At 37.3% G+C, this 26,282-nt stretch overlaps 5 protein-coding genes across 15 annotated transcripts; 4 read left to right on the top strand and 1 right to left on the bottom strand.

Moving 5' to 3' along the window:
• Window positions 1–809: 809 nt before the first annotated feature.
• Window positions 810–1,759, top strand: LOC110752477 (uncharacterized). The gene is made up of 2 exons (XM_021953142.2): window positions 810–947; window positions 1,072–1,759. Exon 2 carries the CDS (start codon window positions 1,091–1,093, stop codon window positions 1,742–1,744), a length of 654 nt encoding a protein of 217 aa, XP_021808834.2. The 5' UTR covers window positions 810–947; window positions 1,072–1,090; the 3' UTR covers window positions 1,745–1,759.
• LOC110752473 (Tetratricopeptide repeat (TPR)-like superfamily protein) lies at window positions 1,589–6,567 on the bottom strand. Of its 3 annotated transcripts, none has more exons than XM_088250444.1 (4): window positions 4,809–6,567; window positions 4,611–4,680; window positions 4,022–4,116; window positions 1,589–1,721 (listed from the first exon to the last, which is right to left on the bottom strand). In XM_088250444.1, exon 1 carries the CDS (start codon window positions 6,560–6,562, stop codon window positions 5,027–5,029), a length of 1,536 nt encoding a protein of 511 aa, XP_088106570.1. In that variant the 5' UTR covers window positions 6,563–6,567; the 3' UTR covers window positions 1,589–1,721; window positions 4,022–4,116; window positions 4,611–4,680; window positions 4,809–5,026. The 3 variants fall into 3 exon arrangements, with proteins under 3 accessions (XP_088106570.1, XP_088106571.1, XP_021808830.2); XM_088250445.1 differs by having other exon boundaries at window positions 4,619–4,680; XM_021953138.2 differs by lacking the exon at window positions 1,589–1,721 and having other exon boundaries at window positions 3,265–4,116.
• LOC110752475 (actin cross-linking protein, putative (DUF569)) lies at window positions 2,438–4,457 on the top strand. 2 transcript variants are annotated; one of them, XM_021953139.2, is made up of 4 exons: window positions 2,438–2,559; window positions 2,706–3,404; window positions 3,510–3,801; window positions 4,080–4,457. In XM_021953139.2, exons 2-4 carry the CDS (start codon window positions 2,712–2,714, stop codon window positions 4,094–4,096), a joined length of 1,002 nt encoding a protein of 333 aa, XP_021808831.1. In that variant the 5' UTR covers window positions 2,438–2,559; window positions 2,706–2,711; the 3' UTR covers window positions 4,097–4,457. The 2 variants fall into 2 exon arrangements, with proteins under 2 accessions (XP_021808831.1, XP_021808832.1); XM_021953140.2 differs by having other exon boundaries at window positions 4,083–4,455.
• Window positions 6,568–6,703: 136 nt separating the features above from the next.
• Window positions 6,704–10,812, top strand: LOC110752430 (FAD/NAD(P)-binding oxidoreductase family protein). Of its 2 annotated transcripts, XM_088250446.1 has the most exons (16): window positions 6,707–6,913; window positions 7,024–7,149; window positions 7,243–7,302; window positions 7,390–7,503; window positions 7,582–7,669; window positions 7,963–8,108; window positions 8,187–8,288; window positions 8,439–8,510; window positions 8,585–8,685; window positions 8,786–8,867; window positions 9,298–9,375; window positions 9,472–9,570; window positions 9,669–9,719; window positions 9,813–9,869; window positions 10,042–10,083; window positions 10,583–10,812. In XM_088250446.1, exons 1-16 carry the CDS (start codon window positions 6,767–6,769, stop codon window positions 10,643–10,645), a joined length of 1,428 nt encoding a protein of 475 aa, XP_088106572.1. In that variant the 5' UTR covers window positions 6,707–6,766; the 3' UTR covers window positions 10,646–10,812. The 2 variants fall into 2 exon arrangements, with proteins under 2 accessions (XP_088106573.1, XP_088106572.1); XM_088250447.1 differs by lacking the exon at window positions 9,813–9,869 and having other exon boundaries at window positions 6,704–6,913.
• Window positions 10,813–13,653: 2,841 nt separating this feature from the next.
• Window positions 13,654–24,982, top strand: LOC110752434 (inositol hexakisphosphate and diphosphoinositol-pentakisphosphate kinase VIP1). 7 transcript variants are annotated; one of them, XM_088249990.1, is made up of 31 exons: window positions 13,654–13,928; window positions 14,092–14,227; window positions 14,332–14,391; window positions 14,576–14,622; window positions 14,806–14,889; window positions 15,103–15,166; window positions 15,327–15,480; window positions 15,690–15,760; window positions 16,211–16,315; window positions 16,611–16,703; window positions 17,140–17,214; window positions 17,647–17,732; window positions 17,869–18,075; window positions 18,169–18,268; window positions 18,356–18,426; window positions 18,645–18,726; window positions 19,295–19,453; window positions 19,660–19,702; window positions 19,935–20,017; window positions 20,190–20,252; window positions 20,330–20,404; window positions 20,555–20,674; window positions 21,231–21,472; window positions 21,804–21,848; window positions 22,334–22,400; window positions 22,691–22,762; window positions 23,039–23,343; window positions 23,452–23,509; window positions 23,586–23,753; window positions 23,966–24,040; window positions 24,223–24,982. In XM_088249990.1, the coding sequence occupies exons 2-31, from the start codon at window positions 14,141–14,143 to the stop codon at window positions 24,484–24,486; spliced, it is 3,225 nt and encodes a 1,074-aa protein (XP_088106116.1). In that variant the 5' UTR covers window positions 13,654–13,928; window positions 14,092–14,140; the 3' UTR covers window positions 24,487–24,982. The 7 variants fall into 7 exon arrangements, with proteins under 7 accessions (XP_088106116.1, XP_088106120.1, XP_088106117.1 ...); XM_088249994.1 differs by having other exon boundaries at window positions 14,089–14,209; XM_088249991.1 differs by having other exon boundaries at window positions 14,089–14,227.
• The last annotated feature ends 1,300 nt before the right edge of the window (window positions 24,983–26,282 follow it).

Raw genomic sequence — 26,282 nt, 5'->3', positions numbered from 1 at the left:
GTTTTTGTATTCAATTTGAAAAAAAATAAGTGAGATAAATATTGGAATTATAATTGAAAATCAAATTTAATGAACATGATAATTATGAATTGAAGATTAAAATGGTCATGCATTTATGTTTAATTTTTAATGTGACAACATAACTCACATCAAGAATAGCTTCAATATTATGACATGTTTACTTGGAATGGGGAAGTAAGGAATTGGAATTGAATCAACTACCCCCTCTTGGTTTTGAGCGAATCAAATCCACATATATTTTTTTAATTTCTTATGTGTTAGTGAACCTGATGATTTTTGGTTGTTGAGAGATTCTGGGATTGCATTCATAATTCAGCCAAAAAAAGTCACTAATCACAAAGGGCCATTACAATAACAGAGCGATTTAACATTAAAATTAACTGATAAAATTTACTTGGAGAAGCAAAGACTTAAAATTGAATCAATTACACTCCTGATTTTGAGAACGTATTAGTATTGTTTGGGAAGTGGACCTCGCAATCAAACTCGAAGGGGATAAACCCCACATTTAACTTATGCTAGTCCCGTACGAGTTAAAAATCTTAACTAGTTCCCTACGAATTAAGAACCACACATTTATATGGTCTTAATTAGTTCTTACCCAATTAGCCGACATCTATGAGTGAGGGACATGTGCAAAATTCTTAAAATTATTCTTACTTTCACGCGTAGGCCTCGTATAAAATTCTTAAAATTTTCATTTCATTTTTTTTCTTTTGGTGAATAAAATCATAACCATCCCTTTAAATTCAATTATATACCTCTCCCTCATAGTTTCCTCAAGTACTTTCCTTAACTTCAGGCCGCCTCTGCCTCTCTAATCTCCATTCCCTTGCCATTAATAAACACATCAATCCACCTTAATTTCTAGTTCTTCCATAAGCTCCGGTCGACCGCCACCAAAAGGCAAGGCATATTAATTCAAGGTACAAATTAATTGCATTTAATTTCAAGCTAGCACAGATATATTAGAAAATATTGATGTCATACGTTTTTTGTTCAATCACGCATGCATGCATGTTAATATGGCACGTAATTTGTTGTGTTCAGATCAGTGCATGCATACGTTATGGAGTTTCTGAAGCAAGCCAAGGTGGTACGCTTCCGAAGCCACCATAACAAATACCTCTTAGCCGCTGACGATGAGGTCTCCGTTTGGCAGAACCGCGACGGCACGGTGAAGAACGCAAGGTGGACGGTGGAGTTGATCAGCCAAAATTCGAACATGTTACGATTGAAGAGCTGTTTTGGGAAATACTTAACGGCCTTAAGCACGCCATGCCTTCTGGGAATCAAAAGCAAGAAGGTATTGCAAACCCTACCGAGGACATTGGATTCAATAGTGGAATGGGAGCCTGTGAGCGTGACAAAAGGATACAAGGTGAAGATGAAGACGGCCAACGGGCAATACTTGCGTGCAAATGGGTGTAGCTTACCACCGTGGAAAGACTCCATCTCGCACGACAATCCTAACTGGAGAAGTACAACGAAAGATTGGATTTTGTGGAATGTGGATGTTGTGGAGATTCGTCTGGATGATCAACAACAACAAGAACAACAAGAACGACAACGACAACGACAACAAGCAAATATTAATAGTGATCATGACGCTACTAGTACTGGTGGTGATGATGATCATGATCAAACAGAGCCCGGATCTCCAACGGAGATTGATCTTACATCGCCCAAACATAATTCACCTTCAGATAAGGAAAAAAATTAGCATGCTTGATGTCGGAATTTGCCAGCTTATGATCTCGAGATCTGAATGTAACTTGTAATCGAAAAAAGAAAAAGAAAAGATCTTAGTGTCACTTGATAACATGTATTTTGGTCAGACCATCTTTTTCTATACAACTGACTCAATTTCTTCTTCTATTTAGCAATTTGTTGGTTTTTTTGCATTTGTAATGACAAATAAATTAACAAGCGCCCATCGTTTGGACAAATGAATAAATAGTACCATGAAATTAGATAAGATGTAATTGAGATATATTGCAAGTCTTTTAAAAAATGCACATCACCCAACAAAGCAATGCATGTTATGGTTTATGGGTTTTTAGATCAAGTGCTAGAGTATAGAATATTTCTAAATGACCTATGTGTACCAGTGATGTATCCGGAACATACAAAGATTTCTCCAAGTATTAAAGCACGTAATTTAAGGTGTAAAATAATTGTTGGGTCAACTTAGACGTGTGATGGTGTTATTAGAGAGACACACAAATAAATAAATTTAAAAAAAAAAAAAAGAAGATATAAATTTGGAATTTGAACTTGGATCACTTCGCCTAATACGTGCCCAACCACCACTTCTCCAAATCCAGTATTTGCGTTTGTTTTCTGAACGACCTTTTTTGATTTGGGTTTTCAACCATAAGATAAGACCATCCCTTAGGCTTAATATATCTTCCTCTCATATATAGTTTCCTTAATTTCCTCAACCTTTGTCAACCTTTGCCTCTAATTCCTTGCCATTAACAAACAAATCACGCAAGGCGCCAATTTGCTTCATATCATTTGCCGTTTTAGTTCAAGGTATGCATATTACATTTCAAAATTTCAGACAAAAACTAATCACCATTCTTAACTCTTCACAATTAACGTTATACATTTTGTTCAATCTATCGGTTCTCTGTGTTCTGTGCTTAATCATAGTACTTGATCAATCTTATTGTTTTCAGACAAACATGGAGTTGTTCAAAACAGCCAGAGTGGTACGCTTACGAAGTCACCACGACAAATATCTATTAGCAGACGAAGATCATGAGTCGGTATGCCAAGATCGGGATGGAACGGTGAGGAATGCGAGATGGACTGTGGAGTTTGTCAAAAATTCAAACACTTTACGTTTCAAAAGCTGTTATGGCAAGTACTTGACAGCCTCCAACATGCCGTTCAGGCTAGGATTGAGAGGCAAGAAAGTCCAACAAACCCTGCCAAAGAGATTGGATTCTTCTCTGGAATGGGAGCCTATAAGAGAAGGATGTCAGGTCAGGCTTAAGACTCCCTACGGCCAATTCTTGCGCGCAAACGGGGGTGTGCCGCCTTGGAGAAACTCTATCACCCATGATGTCCCTCATAGAACTGCAACCCAGGACTGGGTTCTGTGGGATATAGATGTTATAGAGTTTCGGCCTGAATCTCCAGAACATCGGCCTGAATCTCCAGAACGTAGACCAGTGGCTCTACCCCCGCCCCCTCCACCACCTGAATCTCCAGAACGTCGGCCTGAATCTCCAGAACGTCAGCCTGAATCTCCAGAAAGTAGACCAGTGGCTCTACCCCCGCCCCCTCCACCACCTGAACTGCTTGCAGAACCTACAGAACCAACATCTCCATCCAAGATTGAGCTTAGGTCGCCGCGAACTTCCAAAGAAAAGGTTTGTTTTGATCGACAAGACGATTCTAATTTTTCTGTGGCTATCAAATTTGATTGTTTTTTTTGTGATAAGTTGGATGATTTTGTTGTTTGTTCTTGAATGCAGTCAAGTGAGTCATTAAATCATGGTTCTCCGATGAAAGGTGTAGGGAGAATGATCCACTATCATGTGGCTAATGATAAAGGAGACGTCGAGGATTCAGCCGAGGAGTTTTCCTTCTCCTTCAAGGGTAGCGAGGTAGAGGGGTTGAAGAAAAAGTTGAAGGAAGAGATCGGGCTAGAGGAAATTGTTGTGTGTTCTCGTAATCCACTGAATGGGAAACTGTATCCCATTCGTTTACATCTTCCTCCAAACAACCATGATATGCATGTTGTTGTGGTTCCCTCTTCATCTGAAGGTTCGTAGTTCTCAAGGTCTTAACAGGTTTTTCATGTCTTCATCTTGATGGTTCTAAACATGTTAGATATATCGGTGATTCTACTAAGCTTTTTGAAATGTAATGAAACTATTTTGTACCATATTTACTGATAATGTGATGCATATTATTTCTCAACATATTTAAGTAATCAATAGACCCACATATACAAATCCAAAAACGTTTTAATGAAAACATATACCTTGTTTATTTGTATATCCATGCTGATTTAACAATGGTTGTCTTGTGTCCTTCACCAGCAGGAAGTGACTTGTGACTGGACTGAATTTGCAAAACCTACAAACATCAGATGCCCGCTTATTCTATACATTCAGTTCCGAATCTGCTCAAATTTGCAAATACAGATAGGAAGCAGAGTGGAATAACCATAACTCATCATTCACATCGCTACAGAGAGGAAGTAGCAAATCATGCACAAAAGCAAAGGAAATGTCTTTTCCAGATGATTATTCAGTAAATTGGTTCGTTAAATTTTTCAGGGCTATACGCAATTACTTTGTTCATTTTTTGATATTCTTGATGTATGAGAACAAATAAGACAAGTCTCATTTGGCACAACCAACTATATTCCAATTGTATGGTTACTAAAGCGAGGTTGAAGTTTATAATTGAGATCAGTAAGTAGAATCCATGTGAAACCAATCCATCTATAATCTCATTAAAACTATAACATATAATTCATGGAGTTGATATACATTAGGAAATCGGGACGGTGCTATTAAATCTGGTAGTGTTTCCATGATCGGATAAAGAAATTTAAGCAGATTTACCATCGTACCAGCCTCTGTTGCAGGTGGTGACCAATAGCACTTAGGAATCGAAGACTGAGAGTCCATCATCCTGCAAAGATAAATCTTTAAATTATAAATATCTTCCGGGAATACTTGTCATCTCAATGCTTGTGATTAAAGGGTTAATAATATGAAATAAGGTATATAGGATTGGTTATAGGAAAGAATTCTACGTACCCTTTGCTGCTCCATTCAGGGTGACAGCAGATTTTCCCAATCCATCTTAACAGAGTTAACACAATGTTAACCATGCATCTTCCTTCAGACATTGCCTAGCAGCGGGTGAAGTCTATGCGAAACCAGCTTGATAAGAACATTTGAGCAGCCATGGGCAATGCGAAGTCATAACCCTTGAGGATCCAGAACTGTTAAGTATGCAGACCATTCAACATAATCTAGAAAGGGTCCTGAATTGAGTCAGCAGATATTAGGTCCAGCATTGCGCATATCCATGCTTGATGTGAATGTGATACGTCTCCTGAAACAAACTCATTAACCTTCCCATCCACCTCTATCATACTGCATCCTGGTGTCTTCTTGATTCCACTTTCACCAATCATCTTCCGTATCCTAATTGCATCTTCACTTCTCCGTGCACCCAAATAAATGTTTGATAACTGAACATAAGCACCGACTTCCTCTCCCCTGACATCATTTTCTAGCTGTAGAAGTTCTTTAACAGCAAGCTCTGCAAGATCTACATTATTATGGATTCGGCACCCACTCAGTAAAGCACCCCAGACAGAAGCAAGTGGCTTCATGGGCATTCTTCTGATAAGCTTAAGTGCTTCATTTAACCGACCTGCCTTACAGAGCAAGTCTATAACACAGCTATAATGCTCATGTTTGGGCACAATCCCATATTGAGTTTTCATGTTGTCTAATAGAAGCTTACCCTTCTCCAGGAGACCTGCATGAGTACAAGCCATTAGCACTGCAAGAAGGACGACCCCATCGGGCCTTAGACCATCATCCACTTGCATTCTCTCCAAGATATGAATTGCATTAGTTGCATATCCATGTGCTGCAAACCCCCCAATCATAGCTGCCCATGAGACCACATTCCTTTTTGGCATTCCCTCAAAGGCTTCCACAGCCAAATCTATACAACCACACTTGGCATACATATCAACAAGCGCAGTCCCGATAAACACATCTGCCTTCAACCCTTTCCTCTTTTTAACATACTCATGAATCCAATTCCCCTGCCGAAGAGCCCCCAAATGAGCACAAGCCGAGAGCCCAGTAGCCACACAGAAGTCATCAGGCTCAAACCCAGTTACCAACATATCCCGGAAAATCTTCAAAGCCTCAGAAGCCAAACCACACCTAACATACCCATTCATAAGAACATTCCACTGTATAACATCTCTCTCAGGAATTTCATCAAACACCTTCTTGGAATCATCTAAAACCTTGCACTCGGCATAAAGTCTAACAAGGGCTGTCTGAACATGAGCATCCACTAAAACCAACCCATTTTTAACAACCCAATTGTGAATTTGCCTGCCCGAAACTAGCCAAGAGCAATTTGCGCAAGCCAAGATGACAAAGTTGAAAGTATAATTATCGGGTCCCAAGCTGCTCTGTTTCAACATGAGAAGGAAATAATGCACAGCCAAATGAGGCTGAGAACTGCGAGAGTAGGCTCTGATGAGGGTATTGTAAATGTAAGAATTTGGGGTCTGGATTTGGTTGAACAGAAGAGACGCATACGCGAGGTCACCAGAGTTCGATAGCGCGCAGAAGGCGATGAGCTTGCTGATGGCGTAGTTGTTGAGGTGGAGGCCATAGGTGATGAAGATGGCGTGGGTGGCTTTGAGTTTGCGCATGTTGCTGCAGCCTTGTGCTAAAGACATGCATCGCTTCCATGCTTGTATGCTACTGTTGCAGAGGAACCGGCTCATATACGCATATACGTCTGTCTGCATGTATTGAAGCCGTTGGGGGAAGAATTGAAAACCAAAGGGAGGGATAGGAGTTTGACCCAAAAAGAGAGGGATAGGAGTTCAACGACACGTCGTTCTATAAGACTCCTGCCACGTCATAATCCCACACCTTACCGTTTTTGCTTTATCCGCAGCGACGGTGCAAGCAAATGGCATCGTAAATCGAATAGACAGGAGGGAGCGCCTATGAGCTTCACCTTGGCGCGCTTCGTCCTCCTTCACTCTAGGGTCTGCTCAGAAGCTGCAACTACCACCAAAAACAATGGCGGTCTTATTTCAACCCTCAAGAAAAGAAAATTTACTTCAACTGCCATCCCCAGAGCTCAAAATAAGGTAGCATGATAATAATTTTTTCATCTATCTTTGTTTCTAAGACGCAATTTTTTATATTCATGTTCTTTAGAAGATTTTGAACTTATTTGTTTGAGTTGTTTGATGGGTAGACAAGTGAAGAGCTACTGGTGGTAGTTGGGGGCGGAGCAGCTGGGGTTTATGGAGCAATTAGAGCTAAAACTCTGGCTCCTAATCTCAATGTAGTGGTCATTGAGAAAGGAAAGCCTCTATCCAAGGTAAGTCTCTTTTCACTAGTTTTTTTTTTTTTTAACGGCAACAATCAGAGATTATTAAGCCAAGTTGGTTTATCATCCATTCGTTATTGGCAGGTAAAAATTTCTGGAGGAGGCCGATGCAATGTGACAAATGGGCATTGTGTTGATAATAAGGTAGTAAATACATGTGGTTAAATTGAAATTAGAACATCTTGCATGCATACATTTTGGTTTTGTTCAGAATGATGATTTTGGTCGTAGATGTTGGCAGAAAATTACCCCAGGGGTCATAAAGAATTGAGAGGAGCATTCTTCAATGTGCATGGGCCAGTTGATACCATGTCCTGGTTTTCTGAACATGGGGTTAGGCTGAAGGTTGGTACCAAGCTACATGTCAGTTTCTTTAAACGTGTTTTTATTGTGCATGTTTAATTTGTTCTCTGCTGACCGTAGATTGAGGACGATGGAAGAGTATTTCCTGTCAGCAACAGTTCGTCTACGATAATTGATTGTCTCATGTCTGAATCGACACATCTGGGAGGTATGTTTGTCCACTAATGGAATGATGCTGCTATTTGATCACTTCAGTCTGTTCCTTTGTATTAACCCTGATGGGGCTCTTTTTGAAGAGCTACATCTAAGATGGCTTTTATTTGGCAAGAAGTTATTTTCAGTAATCACCAAGTATGTTGTCATTTCATAGAAAACTAGTCCTCTCTACTCCTTTCTCGGTCTTATAATATTTATCTAACATCCAAATCAGGATGCTTGAGTGGCAGAGTTCTAACATTATGACTTGCAAGTTGTTTGTGCTGAAATTTGTTCCTCAACCAGTTTCTCTGCAGACTGGAAAAGCTGTGATAACTGCATCTCCTACTGCTGGAGGGAAATTTCTTCTAGGGATTGAAAAGCGTACCTTCAGTTCCCCTGAATATGTTGAAGCTGATTATCTTTTGATTGCCAGTGGTAATAGCAAGCAGGTTGTGATAGGTCCTTATTCCTTTGCGTTGTCATGTTGATGGATTGAGTTTGTTGAAATGTCTTTGTTCTTGTCACAGGGTTACAGTCTTGCATCTCAGCTTGGTCATTCAATTGTAGATCCAGTACCAAGCTTATTTACTTTCAAGATTGAGGATCCACGGCTGGCAGATTTGTCAGGGGTAATTTTCTTTCATTATGATCAAAATCCTTTGCTTACTGCGTATCAAATTATTAACCATCATTGTCTTATATTGCTTATGAAACATGTGTACTCTAGAGAAACAAGCTTGTGTATGGTTCTTAACCCTTTTTTTTTTAATCACATTCAGATTACATTCCCTAAAGTTAAGGCAACACTGAAAATAGAGAATGCCCGAAGGAATACACCACAGCTTACACAGGCATGTTCTATTTGTTGCCATCATTTAGATTTTCAATAATTCATGTGCCATATCCAAAATATTTGGAACTGTAGGTTGGACCTGTGTTGGTCACGCACTGGGGATTCAGTGGGCCTGCAATTCTTCGGTTATCTGCTTGGGGTGCCTGTGTTTTATCCAGTTCAGGATACAAAGGAAAGGAGATTTCTTCTTTTGTTATTTTATTTTTCCGGCCACGTCTTTTCATTACCTTTGAAATATTGTTTTTTCTCAACTTGGTAGCATCTGGATGCAGGGACTCTTATTGTAGACTTCACACCTGATGTGCATATAGAAGATCTGAAGTCAATCCTCACCCAACACAAAAATCGGTTTGCGGTAGTCCTTGGTCTTAACTCTTATTGCTTCCTTGGTGAACTTGTAGATTTCTATTTAATCAAATGTCATGGTCAAAGTGGAGCTGTGGAACTAGTTTCTTTATGAGTAACGATGGGGCTAGGTGGGTTTATAATTGAGCACACCCAACTCTGTATCTGGGTTTTGCATAAGAAGGTGGACTTACAAATACTTAGGTTCGGAAGAAGTTGGTGTGAACCAGTAATGACATAATGCCTTAAGACCGAACTTCTAAATTTGGAAACAATCTTATCAACTGAAGACGTATGCCCATGTTTATATATTCACTTATGTTAGGACTGTGACACAATACGCTTAATTTTATTCTAAATACTTCCCACTTACATTATACTCTTGCAATTTGTTGTGCTTGAATTGACAATTCTCTTGCTTTTTGCCTATACCCCTGCAGAAGCAAAAACTGTCCAATTCATATCCTTCAGAATTTGGCCTTGTGAAGAGATTTTGGATATATATATTGGGTCGCCAGGTTTGATTTTTGTTCCAAGCTTAAACATGATATGTTGCACAGTTAAAGAGAAATTAGCCTCATAGATATTCTTTTTCTTTCAATATTCATGTGTAGGGTTTACTTGGTGATACCTTGTGGGCTTCCATTTCAAAGAACTCATTAATTTCTCTTGCACATATGTTAAAGCATTGTAACTTTTATGTTACAGGAAAGGTAGGTTTCGGTAAACCTGCTCTGCACCCCCCCAAGTTTTTTCTTTAAGACAAATCTTTTGCACCTTATTGAAATTTGTGCTTCTTTTCATGGTGAAGAGTCAATATAAGGATGAATTTGTCACTGCTGGTGGTGTTCCACTTTCTGAGGTCTCTCTCTCTCTCTCTCTCTCACACACACACACACACACACACACACACATATTCATTAGAAGTGTAATTGTGTTTCTTGCTTTTGTGAAGATATCGATGAATACGATGGAAAGCAAAATCCAGTCACATCTATTCTTTGCTGGAGAGGTAGTATGCATAGAAAATACTTGTGTTGTTCATTGGAAAAAAAAAAAAAAAAAACAGTCCATACTTGCACTCGTGCATGCACATACAGGCATATGGTGTCCTACTTATGGTGCTGAAATTCGACCAAAAAAATAAAAACTTATGGTGCTGAAAAGTAAATATCTGTTTTCAGGTACTGAACGTTGATGGGATAACTGGTGGTTTCAATTTTCAGGTAAAAGACCTCTCATATAAAAGAAATGACAAATTATAACCATTTAACAGGTTGTTAATACTATAACTGTAGTATGTTTGAATATTAACTTGAATTTTCAGAGGGCTTCTTGTAAAGTCACTGCATGCAAAGTCTGGCAGTAAGAAATAAATTGTTGGTGTTGAAAATATTGCCTTGCTCAAGATTTGGATTTACATGGTCAAACATTCAACTCGTAAGAACCATTGGGGGAGATTTTCCCATCTAATATCTTGTCGTCCATCATCGAAGTGGACTTTGACCGTGTCCTTGATAATCTTGACAGGTTTAAGCAATTTTTTTCTTTGTTCTATAATCGAAATTGCAACTGGCATAATGTAATAGTTAAAGAGAGAAAATTCATGATTAATGGTCTAGCTCCCCATCCCATGTTAGACTTTGAAAATGTTCTACCATGCCATTTATAATCATATGTTAGTTCAAAATCATCACTGTTCTCCTTGGGCTGTTTTTGCTGCAGAACGCTTGGTCTGGCGGATACATTGCAGGAACTAGTATTGGCAAACGAGCGGTTGGTGCTTAAGGGGGGTGTATCCAATTCTAACTTTTAAAGACTTTTTGTAAGTGAGTGATTTTTATAGAGTTGACAAATTCTTAATGACTTTTACGTACTTTATAAAGTTAAGTGATATACTTTCATATACTTTTATCATAGAGTTTTACATACTTCTATCTACTTTTTTTAATATTTATCATGAATAGTATTTAAATTTTTAATATTTATCATAGAGTATTATAACGAAAAAAGAAATTGCTTCTAATATTTATGTTTTGTATGGTGAATTAACTAGTCCACATATGGAACAAGTAGCCAAAAAAAAAAAAAAAAAAAGGATACAATTGTGTAAAAGCAAAGAAATATTTTTCCATGTCTAAGAACTTTTCACTTGAGAACAGTCAAGTATGGAGAAAATAAGGTTGCTACTCTTGGATGCAACTCAAATATAAGGTGTGTCATCAATATTATGGATTTAATTAGTTTAGTTTGTAGAGCTGGGTCTTGGGGAAGAAGGGACAGATTATCCGATTGCTGGAACGAAGTTGAGATCCTCAAGACCTTCTAAAAGTGTACTTTGTCTGGGTGGGAGATACAAGTAAAGTGGCATGGTGATAGAGGCAAGCCAAATAACAGCACCAGAATGTGGGGTTAGCTGTAAACCCCGGGATGCTGAGAACTAAATTACTGTTGGAGAATGTGGTTTTGTAACAAAATCATATGTTCCTACATATAGGCCTTAAAAATTGCAAATGGAGGCAAAAAAAATTTATGGAAGAAACCAATGCAGTCCCACCATAGCTCTTAGTACGTAGCAATTGTTTCAAGCATTGAAAAGAAAGAAAAAAAAATCAAGAAACGGCTCATCATCATAACAATTCCTAGGACAGATAATGGAAGCCAAGAAAAAAAATCAAATTCGTGGTGTAGGTAGTCTTGATAGTACACCGACCAAAGAGGGAGGGGGTCTAGAGACCCAAACATGATGGCACACCCTCGCAATGGCCAAAGCTGCAGCATGATCGAATTCATTGATAAAGTCTTGGGTAAATTAGCAAGACTTTTGGTGTTAAGAATTAAGCTTGAAAGTATTGAAAAGTCATTCATTTAACAAAGTTTTCAAAAGTCATTAATTTTTTGGATACCACAAAACTTTTAAAGACTTTTTAAAATCATAATTGAATACCATTAAACTTTTAAAGACTATTTAAAAGTCATAGTTGAATACCTCTAGATTTTTAAACTCATTAAAAGTCTTTAAAAGTTAGAATTGAATGGGTCTATTCAATTAAGATTTTAATAGATTTTTTTGAAGCTTAAAAGTCCCGTGGTATTCAATTATGATTTTTAAGTAATCAATAAAAATTTGATGGTATTCAATTCGGATTTTAAAATCATCAATGCAAGTTTGGTGGTATTCAATTAGGACTTTTAAAAGATTAGAAAAAGTACGTTGGTATTCAAAAACTTACCGATTTTGAGGTATTTCATTAAATGATGTATTGTGTGAGACTTTTGAGTGGGTGGTATAAATACCAAACCCCATAAAAAATCTCACCCTATTAACATATGATTCTCACGTTGTTGGTTTGTTTTGGGAGAAGATGAACAGACTTCAGAAGATAAACAAGGTTCTCATCTTTTTTATGCTTTTCTCTTCACACGCATGTTCTCGTATATGCTATAATACCATTTTTTGTTGTATCTATTTGTATTATTTGTCTTGCTTTGCTATGTGCACAAGCCTATATATCCGCTTTTTATATGTGTTGCTCTGCTGTGGAACAGACAAAAAAGAAGAACCAATCTGTAAAGATTCATAATTTGGGTGTTTTTGGTTTGTTGTGCCCTGTCTCATTCTTTAGGATTAATTTTAATTTTTATTTATTATTTCATAAAATAATATTTTACTTTAAAATCTTAATCAGCTGCCTTGGCTGTATTTATTTTATACAAATGATAATCTAAATTAATGTAATTTATCGTGAGATTCAAGGTTTTTGCGAAAGAGCGGGTTCACTTCTCTAACCAATCGTACTAACTCGTTTGTCAATATTACTAGTTCTTAATTTAGCTGTGAATGCTACTGTGCTTAATTAATCTGTTGTCGACCAATACCAGGGGCGACGGCATGGTCCCCACTACTACGTCCGCAGCCTGAGTCTTTCCAGCCAGGCCCTTGGATTAGACGGAGGATCTTTCCTTTCCTTGACGCTTGGAAATTGCACCACGTTGCACTTTGACTCCGTTTAACAGTAATTCAATAATAGCATGCTTATGAATTTTATTATTGAATTTTCAAAGCGTTGACGCCCCGGCCAACCTAGCGGTCCAATAAACGATTGTCACATCGAACCATGAAAATTATATTGCGGGTCCAATTTTTGCAAATCATCATATGCCCAAATTAAAGTTGGGCCACAAGGCCCACAACTAAAATTCCGCGGATAAACTTAAAGAACAATTAATAATTAATTAGTCGGCAGTACTAAGATATGTACTTGAAGGGAAAAAGAAAAAAGAAAAAAAAAGAGGGTATGTAGAGTATGGCCAGGAACGTCGCTCCTCCGATCAAATCAAATTATTATTTTATTATTAGGTACTCAACAAACTTAACACACCAAAGCACTAGTTAAATTAATTAATACATTTTTTTTATATAATATTAATTTAGTGGGAGCATTTTTGCTCACCACTTAAATCATAGGTGTACTCTCATTATCATCCTCAATGCTTGACACGTGTTCATAGGTATAATCATGATTCCATAAATACAAAGCAAAAGTTAATTATGGTTATATATATGGACACGTGTCAAACATTGAGGATGGTGATGAGGGTACACCTATAATTAGAGTGGTGAGCAAAAATACACCTTTAGTTTAGGTGAAAAAGAAAAAGAAAAGGAAGAAAAAAAGCTTATTAATAAAGTAAAAGAAATGGACCACATCCAAAGCCAGAGCTGGTAGTCCACACTTGGTGGTGGGAGGGATATGGGATGGGAGAGTGGAGGCGTTGGACAATAACCACTTTGCATTTGGAAAGAATCCAAAAAATACATAAGATAGACCTTTCCACGTCCTAATCCTTTCTTTTTGCTGTATATTCCAGAATCCAAAGAATGTTTATCTTCAAATCCAAACACATCCCATACATTTATTTTTTCATTTTTATTTATTCCGAAATCTCTGCTCCACTGGCTCTTAAAGCACCTTTGCTTTTCTCTCCGTTATTTCCCGTGACTCGCCCGAGTTGGAGTCGGCGCTCCGAGTTTCCGTGGCCAGCTGACCTTTGCCTAACTGCCTATGTGGTAATCTTTAACACTCGCATAGTCACATCACATGCATTAATATACACACACGCGCGCACACACGCATATATATATATATATATATATATATATATATATATATAAATAGAATGGCGGTGAGTCTCTGATGAGCTTCTTGATGTTTTGCTTTGGATTTTAGCAGAACCAGTGAAAGAGCTAGGCGGGCGAGCGAGAGAAAGAGATAGAGAGAGATGAAGGAGGAACAGGAGAGAGCAATGGGAGAGAAGATAAAGATTGGTGTTTGTGTGATGGAAAAGAAGGTGAAATGCGGCTCCGAGGTTCTTCTTTTCCTTTTTGCTCATTTTTGTACACACTTCGAAACCAGAGATGTAAATAAGTTGAACAATGTATGTATGCAATGAGCCTCTTCCGTTTTCTGTAGGTGTTCTCAGCGCCGATGGGAGAGATTCTCGAAAGGCTACAAGCATTTGGTGAATTTGAGGTACTGCTTTTGTTTTCATTCAATTTGCGTCTCAAATTTGTTCTTGTTGCGAGTTGGATCTAATTATCAATTTTTGCACGTTGTAATGTTTTAGTGTTTTTCATCATTTTATTACGCAAATATATACGCAGTGCCAGTTTTTCTGCTATATCTCATACATGTCTTGTTGCGAATCTTCTGGTAGATCTCACATTTTGGGGACAAGGTCATCCTTGAAGATCCGATTGAAAGGTATCTGTTTTCCTTAACTGTATGTGTTTTTGTGACAGTATGAAATGTGTGTGTTTGTTTATGAGCCTGTGATTGCGGCATGAATAGTTATTGCTGACAGATTCTGGTGTCATCAACTTGGTGACTATTTCAATACATAAATTTTAGGTGACTAATTTGTTACCTCGTTACTGTATTTTACAGCTGGCCAATTTGTGACTGCTTGATTGCTTTTCATTCCTCCGGCTATCCTCTGGAAAAGGCTGAGGCATATGCTGCTTTAAGGAAGTAAGCTATCTTGTTCTTCATGTACAGATTCTATGAAATGCATCCATCATATGTATGTGTGTGAGTACTGTGAAACTCACAATTCTGTTCAGTTCGGTTTTGGAACCTTTTCACTGCATTAAAAGGGTCTCTTTACATACTTCTCCCTTGTTCTTTGTCTTATCTGTAAGGAAAAGTAGTTTATTTATCTAAATATCTGTTCTTTCTATCCAGACCTTTTCTAGTAAATGAGTTGGAGCAGCAACACCTTCTCCATGACCGGAGGAAGGTGTATGAGGTATCCTTATGAATTTCTTCTTGATAGAGAATTACTTTGTCGAAAGTGGACGAGTCTTCATGCACGAACTTAATGTTTTAGTTTTCTTGTTCTTTGTTAATATATTATGTTTATAGAAATAGAATGTCAATAACTAATGAATTACTTCGGTGGATTCAAGCATCTTGAAATGCATGGAGTCCCTGTTCCCAGATATGCCCTTGTAAATAGAGAAGTACCATATCAGGAGCTGGACTATTTTGTTGAGGAAGAAGATTTTGTTGAGGTTCATGGTCATCGTTTTTGGAAGCCATTTGTGGAGAAGCCGGTTGAAGGTCAGCTTGTTTCCTAAATATATGAATAAGTTGTTCTATTGATTTTTTGTCATTACATATTGGCTTCTGTTCGAACCTTGTTTTTGCTAAATCCTTAAACCTAGTCACTACTCACAGAGAGAATGTCAGGAGTATCCATTATTATTGTTGTTTTTTCATAACTTTTATCTTGCACCTGGTAGTGACTCTTTTCTTTTGCTTCTATGAAGGGGATGATCATAGTATAATGATATATTATCCGAGTTCAGCAGGTGGAGGAATGAAGGAATTGTTTAGGAAGGTGAGCTTTTAACTGCCTATTGTATGATATGCTCAAAAAGAGAGTTTGTGTTTGTCTTTATTCGCGAATGTGTTGATACAAAAAGTATTTGAAACCAAGGTGATTTCATCTATGAGAAAGGTATGGGAAGTCTTGGTTGATGGATAGTCTTTTTTGCCTGTTGCTACCCAAACCAAAATTACTAACTTTGTGGTCAGATCGAGTTTTGGGGTAATTTTGACCATAAAAAAGGAAATCTGGATTTAAGGAGGTTTGGATAAATCAGCTTTACTACTCATTAGTCATAACATGACTACCAAATAAAATATGGGCATTTATACTATCATCCTACCGATATGTGAATGTGGCTAGCAACGTATCAAGTCTGAGACTACTGTATTTATGAGTTCTTAGAATTTATATGTTCATTAACCGTGATCATTCATATATGTTTTCATTGTCTGATTTCAGGTTGGTAACCGCTCTAGTGAGTTCCATCCAGAGGTTAGAAGAGTGAGACGTGAAGGCTCTTATATATACGAGGAATTCATGCCAACCGGAGGAACAGATGTCAAGGTTGGATGCTTTGTGATTGAGATCTTTCATAATTCCTAAGTTGACATGAAAATGAGGTTAAATACTCTCATTAATCTAACATGTCATTAACATGTCCAGTTTCATGTCATCATATTTACTGACAGCATGGAATGGAGTTTTCTTATGCACTGTTAATAGAGACTGCTCACACAATTCTCCCTGTGCATAATTGCTGTTTGAGACCATTATTTTCTCCTAACTTGGTTGTATACTCCGACATTTAAATGGTTCGTTTTCATAAGTAATTGTTTCCTCTTCTCCTTAAATAATACAGGTGTATACGGTGGGCCCTGAATATGCGCATGCTGAGGCAAGGAAGTCTCCTGTTGTTGATGGTGTTGTCATGAGAAATCCTGATGGCAAGGAAGTAAGTACTGCATGTAAGATAGTATGGTTGATCTTCCTCTTGTTCTTCTGATTCTTTTCTATGTCTTTATCTCTTTATCTCTCTCTCTCTTTCTCTCTATAATATGAATTTTTTGATTTCCAATTTCTTGTAATCTTTTTAAATCTTTTATTCTGAAATTATCTATAACACCAGGCAAATTTTTTCACTTGAATTGATTCGGAATACCAATGTTAATAGTTTTCTGTTTATATATTTAGAATGAAAATAATTATAATGCCTGGTTCAACCAGTGATGTGATGACCAATACCTTAACTTAGATGGTGTCTGGGCCAGGTTTAGTATTGGTTAGCAGATAGCATGCTGCAAGCAGGAAATACTGGGGGTGAAATGATACATTGCTATTGCCGAATGGGGGTTGAAAGAGTGATGTTTACTTGTTAATTCATTTGACAGGTGAGGTATCCTGTTTTACTCACGCCTACCGAGAAGCAAATGGCAAGGGATGTCTGCATTGCATTTAGGCAAGCGGTATGTAATTTAACTGTAGTATTAAATAGTCTGGCATCACAAGGCTAATTACTAGTCGCAGTAAATGTTTTGATGTTGCTTTAATACTCTCGCTTGTGCCACTAGACAATTTTGTCTGCTGATACTGTAGTGATACTGATAGTTGCATTAATCTTATGTGTATTGGGATATGTTTGTTTTATTTGTTGACCCTTTTTCAAAACTGTCTGACAAAAAAAAAGAATTTCTGCTGCACTCAGCTTTTTCCTTAATTGAGTAGACTCTAGAGTTAACTACTTAAATTACCTTCCAGCCTCATGTGAGTTGGTTTCCTAGATGCAATAGAACCTGTTTACGTTGTTGTTCTAGTGAATGTTCTGCATTGGTGATGATTAACTATTTTTAACTAATTTTACTTTGGGTTCATTTTTCAATTCCTCTACTTGTTTGAAGGTTTGTGGGTTTGATCTTTTGCGCTGTGAGGGACGCTCCTATGTTTGTGACGTGAATGGATGGAGTTTCGTAAAAAACTCTTACAAGTAATGGTTGCTACTTCCTTCCTAATTATTTGATTAATCATGAAAGTTCTCTAAAGCTGGTTTTCTGTGTGGTTTCAAATTTCATAAGTACATGTTCACTTTTTTCACAAATGATTAATGTTACTTTGCAATACAGGTATTATGATGATGCTGCTTGTGTGCTCAGGAAGATATTTTTAGATGCTAAGGCTCCACATCTTTCTTCTGCAATTCCACCAACGTTACCATGGAAGGTCAATGAACCAAGCCAACCTTCTGAGGGACTAACTCGTCAAGGAAGTGGAATTATTGGAACATTTGGGCAGTCTGAGGAGCTACGCTGTGTTATTGCCATCATTCGGCAGTATGTTTATTTCTCTCAGCTTTTTACTTCTTGTCTCTTCTTGTAGTTGAATTGCTTATTTTCTCTTCGTGTCTCTGTTTTTTCTTTGGCCAGTGGTGATAGAACTCCCAAACAGAAGGTAAAGCTGAAGGTTACTGAGGAGAAGCTCCTGAACTTGATGCTAAAGTACAACGGGGGACGGCCTAGATCCGAGGTGATTGATTTCTCTTTTTAGACATTTTTATGTATTTTGTTCAACATGTTGTATAAACTGACCGTTGTATGGGTTCTCATTTTGCAGACAAAACTGAAAAGTGCTATCCAATTGCAAGATTTGTTGGATGCCACACGAATGCTTGTACCTCGTACTAGGTATCTATTTTAATGTTAAAACTTTTTCATTATTTTAGTTAATAAATAATGGTTGATGTATGTCATTCATATGAAACTCACCTTCTACCCCTGTTCCCATTCATTGAAATTCATGTTTGAAGTCATTACAGTAGACACTAATTCTAATTGCTAGCTAGTTCTCATATCATGATACTGGTGAGGGTTCTGAATTAATGAGGACTCTTTACATTGTCTAGACCAGGTCGAGAAAGTGATAGTGAGGCAGAAGACATTGAACATGCTGAAAAGCTTCGTCAAGTTAAAGCAGTGCTCGAGGAGGTTACCTAGTTTACTTTATATTTTTTATTTAGTGATTAAAAATATTCAGTTATAATAATCTAATTACTCTTTCCCTTTATTTCATCAAGAATCGAATTCACCTTTTGTGCTTTAGGGGCTCATGAGTGATAGTGTATTTTTTAAAATGAGTTTCTTACTTATCTGTCTCTGTTACGTGGCTCATTGTGTCATGCAATTGTCAACAGAAATTGAAACGTTTTGTAGCCCAACTCTTTCATTGCTTCCACCAACTATACGGGGACTGCTCACTTTTTTGCACTTAACATTCTTTTCATAGTAAATCAATCTTTATTCATTTATGTAAGATTACCTATAATGTATGAGTTGCCTGAAATTGGGCTGAATATATTTGCTAAATTAAGCCAATAGTGTTGGATCAATGCCAATAAAGATTGACTTGTTGCAAAAATGTCTCGATTCAAGGATGCACACACACATTTATATTTTCTTTGACTTCGGATTGGCATAATTCTTCTGATTATTTTGATACTGTTATACTGCCTTATGGTTATAATCATATGCTGTTTTCATGCATATGTTTATCAAGGGGGGACATTTCTCTGGCATTTATAGAAAGGTTCAACTAAAGCCACTAAAGTGGGTTAAAGTGGCAAAAAGTAATGGTGAAGGTGAGGAAGAACGCCCAGTTGAAGCTTTAATGGTTCTTAAATATGGGGGTGTCCTTACACATGCTGGCAGAAAGCAGGTATTAATTTATTTTTGTATCATTCGTTGTGCTCCTGGGTTGTAATTTGTATTTCCATGTGTGATCAATTCTCCAACAGTTAGTATAACTGTATAAGAAAGTCATTCTTTATAACACATGTACGAACCCTTATTGTCCAAAAAAACATATTATTATATTTCATTTTTCTGATGTTTACTCTTTTCTCTTCTTTCACTTGTTTGCAGGCTGAGGAACTGGGTAGATATTTTCGGAATAATATGTATCCAGGTTATTCTTTTTGTTTTATTTTGTAATATGTGCCTGTTTAGTGGGAACATATATGTCAAAGATTTTGTTTCCCCTTTATTCTTTCCTTCCAAATTTTTTTTGTGAGGAAGATGGAGAGTTCATTACAATCAGCTAGTTTTTTTTATTAAAATATTGTTGACTGATTAGAAGTTGGATAATAGCTTTCTACTTTGGGTACTTCTTCTCATAATGAATTTTTACACAATTGCAGGTGAAGGTACCGGCCTGCTTCGCCTCCATAGCACCTATCGTCATGATCTTAAAATCTACAGCTCTGATGAGGGCCGTGTGCAGGTATAGCCTCATTAGTGCTCACAATTATCTTGTTTTCATATCTTGCTCCATTTTCCTTCCTGTCTTGTTTATTTTGTAATTAAGTGGAGTAAATTTGCTAAATTTATGACCATTGACCCTTGAGTTTGTCACCATTGATGAGTTACGTTATTTACAATGTATTTGTTTACAGATGTCTGCAGCTGCATTTGCCAAAGGCCTACTTGATCTAGAAGGGCAGCTGACACCTATCCTGGTCTGTAGCTTTTTCACATAATTGTGACTGCTTTTGGAAGTTGAGTTTGTGTGACTGAATTTATTCTCTTTCTTAAGGTTTCCCTGGTTAGCAAGGACTCCTCTATGTTGGATGGACTTGACAATGCAAGTGTTGAGATGGAAGAAGCAAAGGTTTGTCTTACATTTTCACAGGCTAGGAGGACGGGAATTGGATAGCCAATGATTGAGAATGCTTCTTTAACAATAATGTCATGAATGTGATCATGTGATTCTTGACACATAATTGAGAGGGCTTCCCTTTTTCGCATAATGCATTTGCAGGCTAGGTTGAATGAAATTATTACGTCTGGTGCAAAGACAGTTCATAGCAATGCAACACCTCCTTGGATGGCTGATGGAAGTGGACTGCCTTCAAATGCTTCTGAACTTCTGCCCAAATTGGTATACGCATTCTGTTTGCTTATCTACAAGTTGTATTACTCCTGATATCAAGTATATTCCTCATTTTTCTGAAGTACGTCAATTTCAAATGTTGGAAAATATTGGCTAGTGATTGTGAGGCTCAAATTCTTGACTGGAGGGGACACCCAAAGACTTTTAATTTTTCATCTTCTATAAGACTAAAAAACATTGAATTTTTCATATTCTCAAAGAGTTGAACAGTGAGAGTAGATAGTGATTGTGATTGCCTGATCAATTTGATGGAGTCATGTTAAGTGCCTTGGCTGCAGACATAACTTTCATTTGACACCTATGATAATGATACTCATCATGTTGTAACCTCATGTTGGATTCTCAAAACTTTTGTCGCTCCACTCCACATGGTGAAAAGTCCAGTTGATGCCGTTATTAGTGCATGAGATATTACGGGCAATTCTATTTCCTTTTGCTTATTCTAACAGGCAGATTGCAGCAGTTCTGTTTTAAAGCGATCCAAATCATCCTTAACACTACCATCACCTTTTTTTTTCCTTAATGTTTCTTATTTAATGAATAGGTAAAATTGACTAAGAAGGTCACTGAACAAGTAAGACTGCTAGCCAAGGATGAAGATGAGGAACTTACAAAGACAAGCTCATATGATGTGATACTTCCCTATGACCAAGCAAAGGCCCTTGGTAAGACTAACATTGATGTTGATCGTATTGCTGCTGGGTTACCATGTGGCAGTGAGGGATTCCTTTTGATGTATGCTCGTTGGAGAAAGCTTGTAAGGGACTTGTACAACGAACGAAAAGAGTAAGTGCTACTATCTGTTTTTATTTTATTTTAATTTGGTTGTTGTCTCTGGTGTAGATTGCTGTGGTTGTATCTATTAAAATTATTTGCCCACAAGCCAGTGCGAAGGACTTTTTGAAGTTATGAAATCTCTTTGTGGCATCAACCCATCTTAAGATTTTGATATATTAACTTTCGGGTTCTTTTCAAATTTATCTTACCTAGTATTTTATGCAAAAATTTAGTTGTGGCTCATAAAGATGCGACTGCTGAGAATAAGATTCTAGTTGATAAGTATTACAGTGTAATATTGATAGACTCATGGTTTTGTTGACACTGGATTTTCTGGCAGACGATTCGACATAACACAAATCCCGGATGTTTATGACTCATGCAAGTAAGTTCAGTTTTCAGCTCTTTTATATAATGTACCAAATATATGCAATTAGCTACTATTCGTGTGATTATATTTCTACATAGTTGTCAGCTCATGTGGGACTAAGCAATTATCATATTGTATATAGCATGAGAATGCCATATTAATGATGTTGTTCTGGACTTTTTTTTTAACATATCAGGACATGTTAGTACATGCATGAATTTTGTGGGCATAATATTCTCAAACTAGCTTTAGTAAATACAGAAGGACTATGTAATGTAGCAGATTGCAAGGAAAATTTGTTTAGCTTTTTATTAACTTAAGCTAAGCACTTTGAATTCTATATCTATCTTATGCTGCATCCCCACATAAATTAAGTTTAAAATCGAGCTTATCGGTTTATCAAAAGTTCACAACCCAAAGTTTATCTCTGGATGCCAATGGTCTTATAAAAGTCCAGAGTTCTTTTTGCTGAAGGTGGCTGATTTGTTATCACTTGACAGATATGATCTTCTGCACAATGCACATCTTAATCTTGAAGGTCTGGATGAACTCTTCAAAGTTGCTCAGGTACAGAAATAATCAAGACACTAGTGTGTTTTTATTACATAGAAAAGTGTGTCTGCTGGACTCTTCATCATTCTGTTCTTGAGCCTCGTGTCTTACAGCTTTAAAGAGATTGCTCTCCTTTTCAAATGAAAGCCTCAGAAGTTTTCATGAGCAAATATTTCAGTATAAGCTTTTAGGAAATCAGTCTCTTGCGTATTTAATCATTTCTCCTTGGGAGGCATGCCAAATGTTAGTTCAGGTGGGTTCATCATCACAATTAGACTGAGTCTTCTGTGGTATTGTAATTGCAGTTACTTGCAGATGGAGTCATCCCAAATGAGTATGGCATCAACCCAACACAGAAGCTCAAGATTGGTTCAAAGGTAGCCTTCCTGTCAGCATGCTCCTTTCATATTACTCTTTATGTTAAGAGAATCTGGAATCACAGTAATAGACAGATTATGCGCATTATTGGCTCCTTAAGACTTTATGAATCCACTTGATGGTTATGTGACTGCAAAAATGAACCAATCTATGCATTGGCCTTAGTTTCTCGTTGGTCAACTGCTTCTTGTACATTGATCTTTTTCCAACATATTCATTCCACACTGTATCTTTACTCCCTGTTGATATGCTATATTCTTTACCTTTTCATTCAGATTGCTCGTCGTTTGTTGGGTAAGATAATGATTGATCTGAGGAATACTCGTGAAGAAGCCATCAGTGTAGCTGAACCAAAGAGTAATCAGGACGAAACGTCAAAGTTGACCAATTCTGAAAAGGAAGATAAAGAGTACCATCCAAAACTTCATGTTAAGAATGAGGACAGAAAATCTAGCGCAACTGACATATCAAAGCTTTACATTAAGAATGAAGATACGAGAAGATCTAGTACAACAAGTGAGATATCAATCGATCAGGATGACGATGATGATAAAGAGACCCAATATCGTTTGGATCCAAAGTAATATAAGAGACCATCACCCCACCACCCTCTCTTCCTTTTTGTTGTTGACTATTCTATAAACCAAAGTATCTATTCTAGATTGATAATTTATCTATACTTTCTCAGGTATGCCAATGTCAGAACACCTGAACGCCATGTGCGGACACGCCTTTACTTTACATCAGTGAGTATATATTTTTCTGTGCAGTTTTATATTTGAACTGAGTTCATGTAAATTAATTTAGATTTTGGAATGACAGGAATCTCATATCCACTCTCTCATGAATGTTCTCCGTTACTGTAACCTGGACGAATCTCTTCAAGGAGAAGATGGCCTCATTTGTTATAGTGCTTTGGAGCGTTTATTCAAAACTAAGGAGCTTGACTACATGAGTTATATAGTGCTGAGGATGTTCGAGAATACAGCGGTGAGTAAATAGGTTTTGGAGGGTAGGTATTTCTACGTGATTATTTTAGTTTGTGTCAGTCAATTCTCAGAGCTAGTGTTATAAGACCCGCTCACGTACGTTACTGGTCAAATCAGCCACTCCTTTTCATGTTTTGTTAACTAGTTTTTTTTTTTGTTTTTTGGGTAGAAAACGCTGAGACCAATATATTTTTAAACTGAATGAAATTGCAGGTAGCTCTTGAAGACCCAAAAAAATTTCGCGTGGAAATGACCTTTAGCCGTGGTGCAGATCTATCACCATTGGAGGTAATATATCTTGAACTATAGAAAACAATTGGTACTGAATGAATCAAAAAGGGTTTCTAGAAGGGAGAGAACAGGAATATCAATAAAGTAGACAAATTTGGTTATTGAGGAATGAAATCTACCATGTAAGTTGTCTTTGCTTGTCCAACAAACTAAGCTGTGTTTTCTCTTTTGCTTGGCAGAACAATGACAGTAAGGCTGCTTCATTGCGTCAAGAGCACACACTACCGGTTATGGGTCCAGAGAGGCTGCAAGAAGCAGGATCATATCTGACATTGGATAAAATGGAGAAAATGATACGCTCATTTGCTATGCCAGCTGAAGATTTTCCTCCACCATCCACTCCAGCAGGATTTTCAGGTTATTTCTCAAAAAGCGCAGCAGTGCTTGAGCGCCTGGTAAATCTTTGGCCTTTCCATAAGCATGCTAATTCTAATGGAAAGTAGCAAGTAACTTCCCCGGCCACACATTTTGTTTTCCTTGTTTTTAAACATTCTTTGGTTGTTTTCACCTTGATATACACGGAACTCTGGTTGGTTGAAGTTGAACAACCGAGGTCAATTTTTAGAACTTTCAGAGAAATTTTGGAAGATCGACAATTGAGAGCCACTGATAAGTGTTGTTGAAGGTAACCATGTTAGTCAGAAATTGAGAGCGCCTGCCACAAGAATATGAAAAAGTTCATTGGAATGTTTGTGCGAGGATTTCCTGCTATTCAAAGGGAGTCTATGGTACATGTTACTTTGTTTGACCAACATGGTTACCTTCCGACTCCCTATCTCCTCTCTCCCTCCACATCCGTCTCTTGTGGGGCCCTCCTCCTCCGTCCCCATCCTGTTAGAGCTCGAGCAAAATGAGAAAGAAGAAGAATTTCTGTAATGAATTGCTCTGTATGTCATTGATATTTGAAATCAATAACAATCCAAAAAAAAAGTTAATCTAGTTGATCGTTACGTTTTTAACCACTCTCAGTGGGGGCATAGTTTTTTAGTGGAGTCCACAATTTGTCCAGGTTGCAATCATCGGATGGCAATTCTCAATTAAATTTGACATGTTTCTAGAATCTCGCCTTTTGATATATGGAGTGCGTTGTATTTCATTTGGTGTTCTGTAGTTGGTTCGTAATCTTCCTTTTTTTTTTAATGACTTTATATCTACCAATAATATTCGCGAAAAAAGATATTTGGTTACAGTAATTTTGAAATGAAGTGTTGTGACAAACTAATGAGGGGGAGATCATGGAGACGACTAATTTATAGAATATGGTGCCGTATCGTTTTAGCTTTTCCTTAATTAGATTTCTTTGATTATCCATTCATGTATCATGTATGCCCACGGTCCATAACCATAACATTTTAGATTTCACAACAATCGCTGTGATCGCATCTGGTTTTCCTTCTGTAGGGATAGTCCAAACCAAATTCTGTACTCTTTTTTTTTTCTTCATTCATTTGTACAAAGATATCGTCAACTCGGGTGCAAAGTGGTGGTACAACTGACTCAATTAATGTCTTGTGTCTTTATTTGGGTTCCTCAGTTCATTCTTTGTTTAAATAATTTAGGGGTAGAGGGAGAGGGTCTCCTTAATTTAGGATGCATGGTTGGTCATCCATCAAATAGTGTTTTGGCGTCGGTGAGTTGTGGATTTATATTCCATATGGTATTTGAGCAAGCATCGTAATCAGTAGATATAAATCAGTTTCGCTTTTGATTTGTCTTTTTGAGCTTATCCTTTTGGAACATAATTAAAGGAACAACAGGATAATTACATTACAGTGGTGGGCATCAAAGTTAAAGGAGCTCATTAATTTTTCGTCCACTTTAGAATTTATTCCGTCCACGTATTACATGCTTGTAGAAGCAAATATCTCAGGTTTTCATTAGACCAGTTAATGTTACTAAATATTCTGTTTAAGGAGAAAACACGTGCTTTTAAATTTATCGTTAATTAGACCAGTCACTATAGTAGTTGTGGATGGGAAAGCTGGACAAACACGTGTCCGCAGCTGAGAGAGAGAGAGAGAGAGAGAGAGAGAGGTATGAATATATGTATATATTTTGTTGAGCCACACTTCAACTAATCCAAGTCAAACAAAGAGTTTCCTAATCTGATTCTAGTGTTTACCCAAATAGCTAAAAAAGCCAACAAAGGGTTTAGAAGAAGATGAAGAAACACAGCAGAGGAGGAGAAAGAAAGACAGAGAAAACAGAGAAGATGACACAATTTTCTCACTTCCTTGTC

Source organism: Prunus avium, chromosome 3, assembly GCF_965620075.1.
Source record: "Prunus avium chromosome 3, drPruAviu1.hap1.1, whole genome shotgun sequence".
Lineage (NCBI taxonomy): Eukaryota > Viridiplantae > Streptophyta > Magnoliopsida > Rosales > Rosaceae > Prunus > Prunus avium.
Note: the sequence above shows the minus strand (reverse complement) of the source record. Positions and strands in the feature narration are given on the sequence as shown.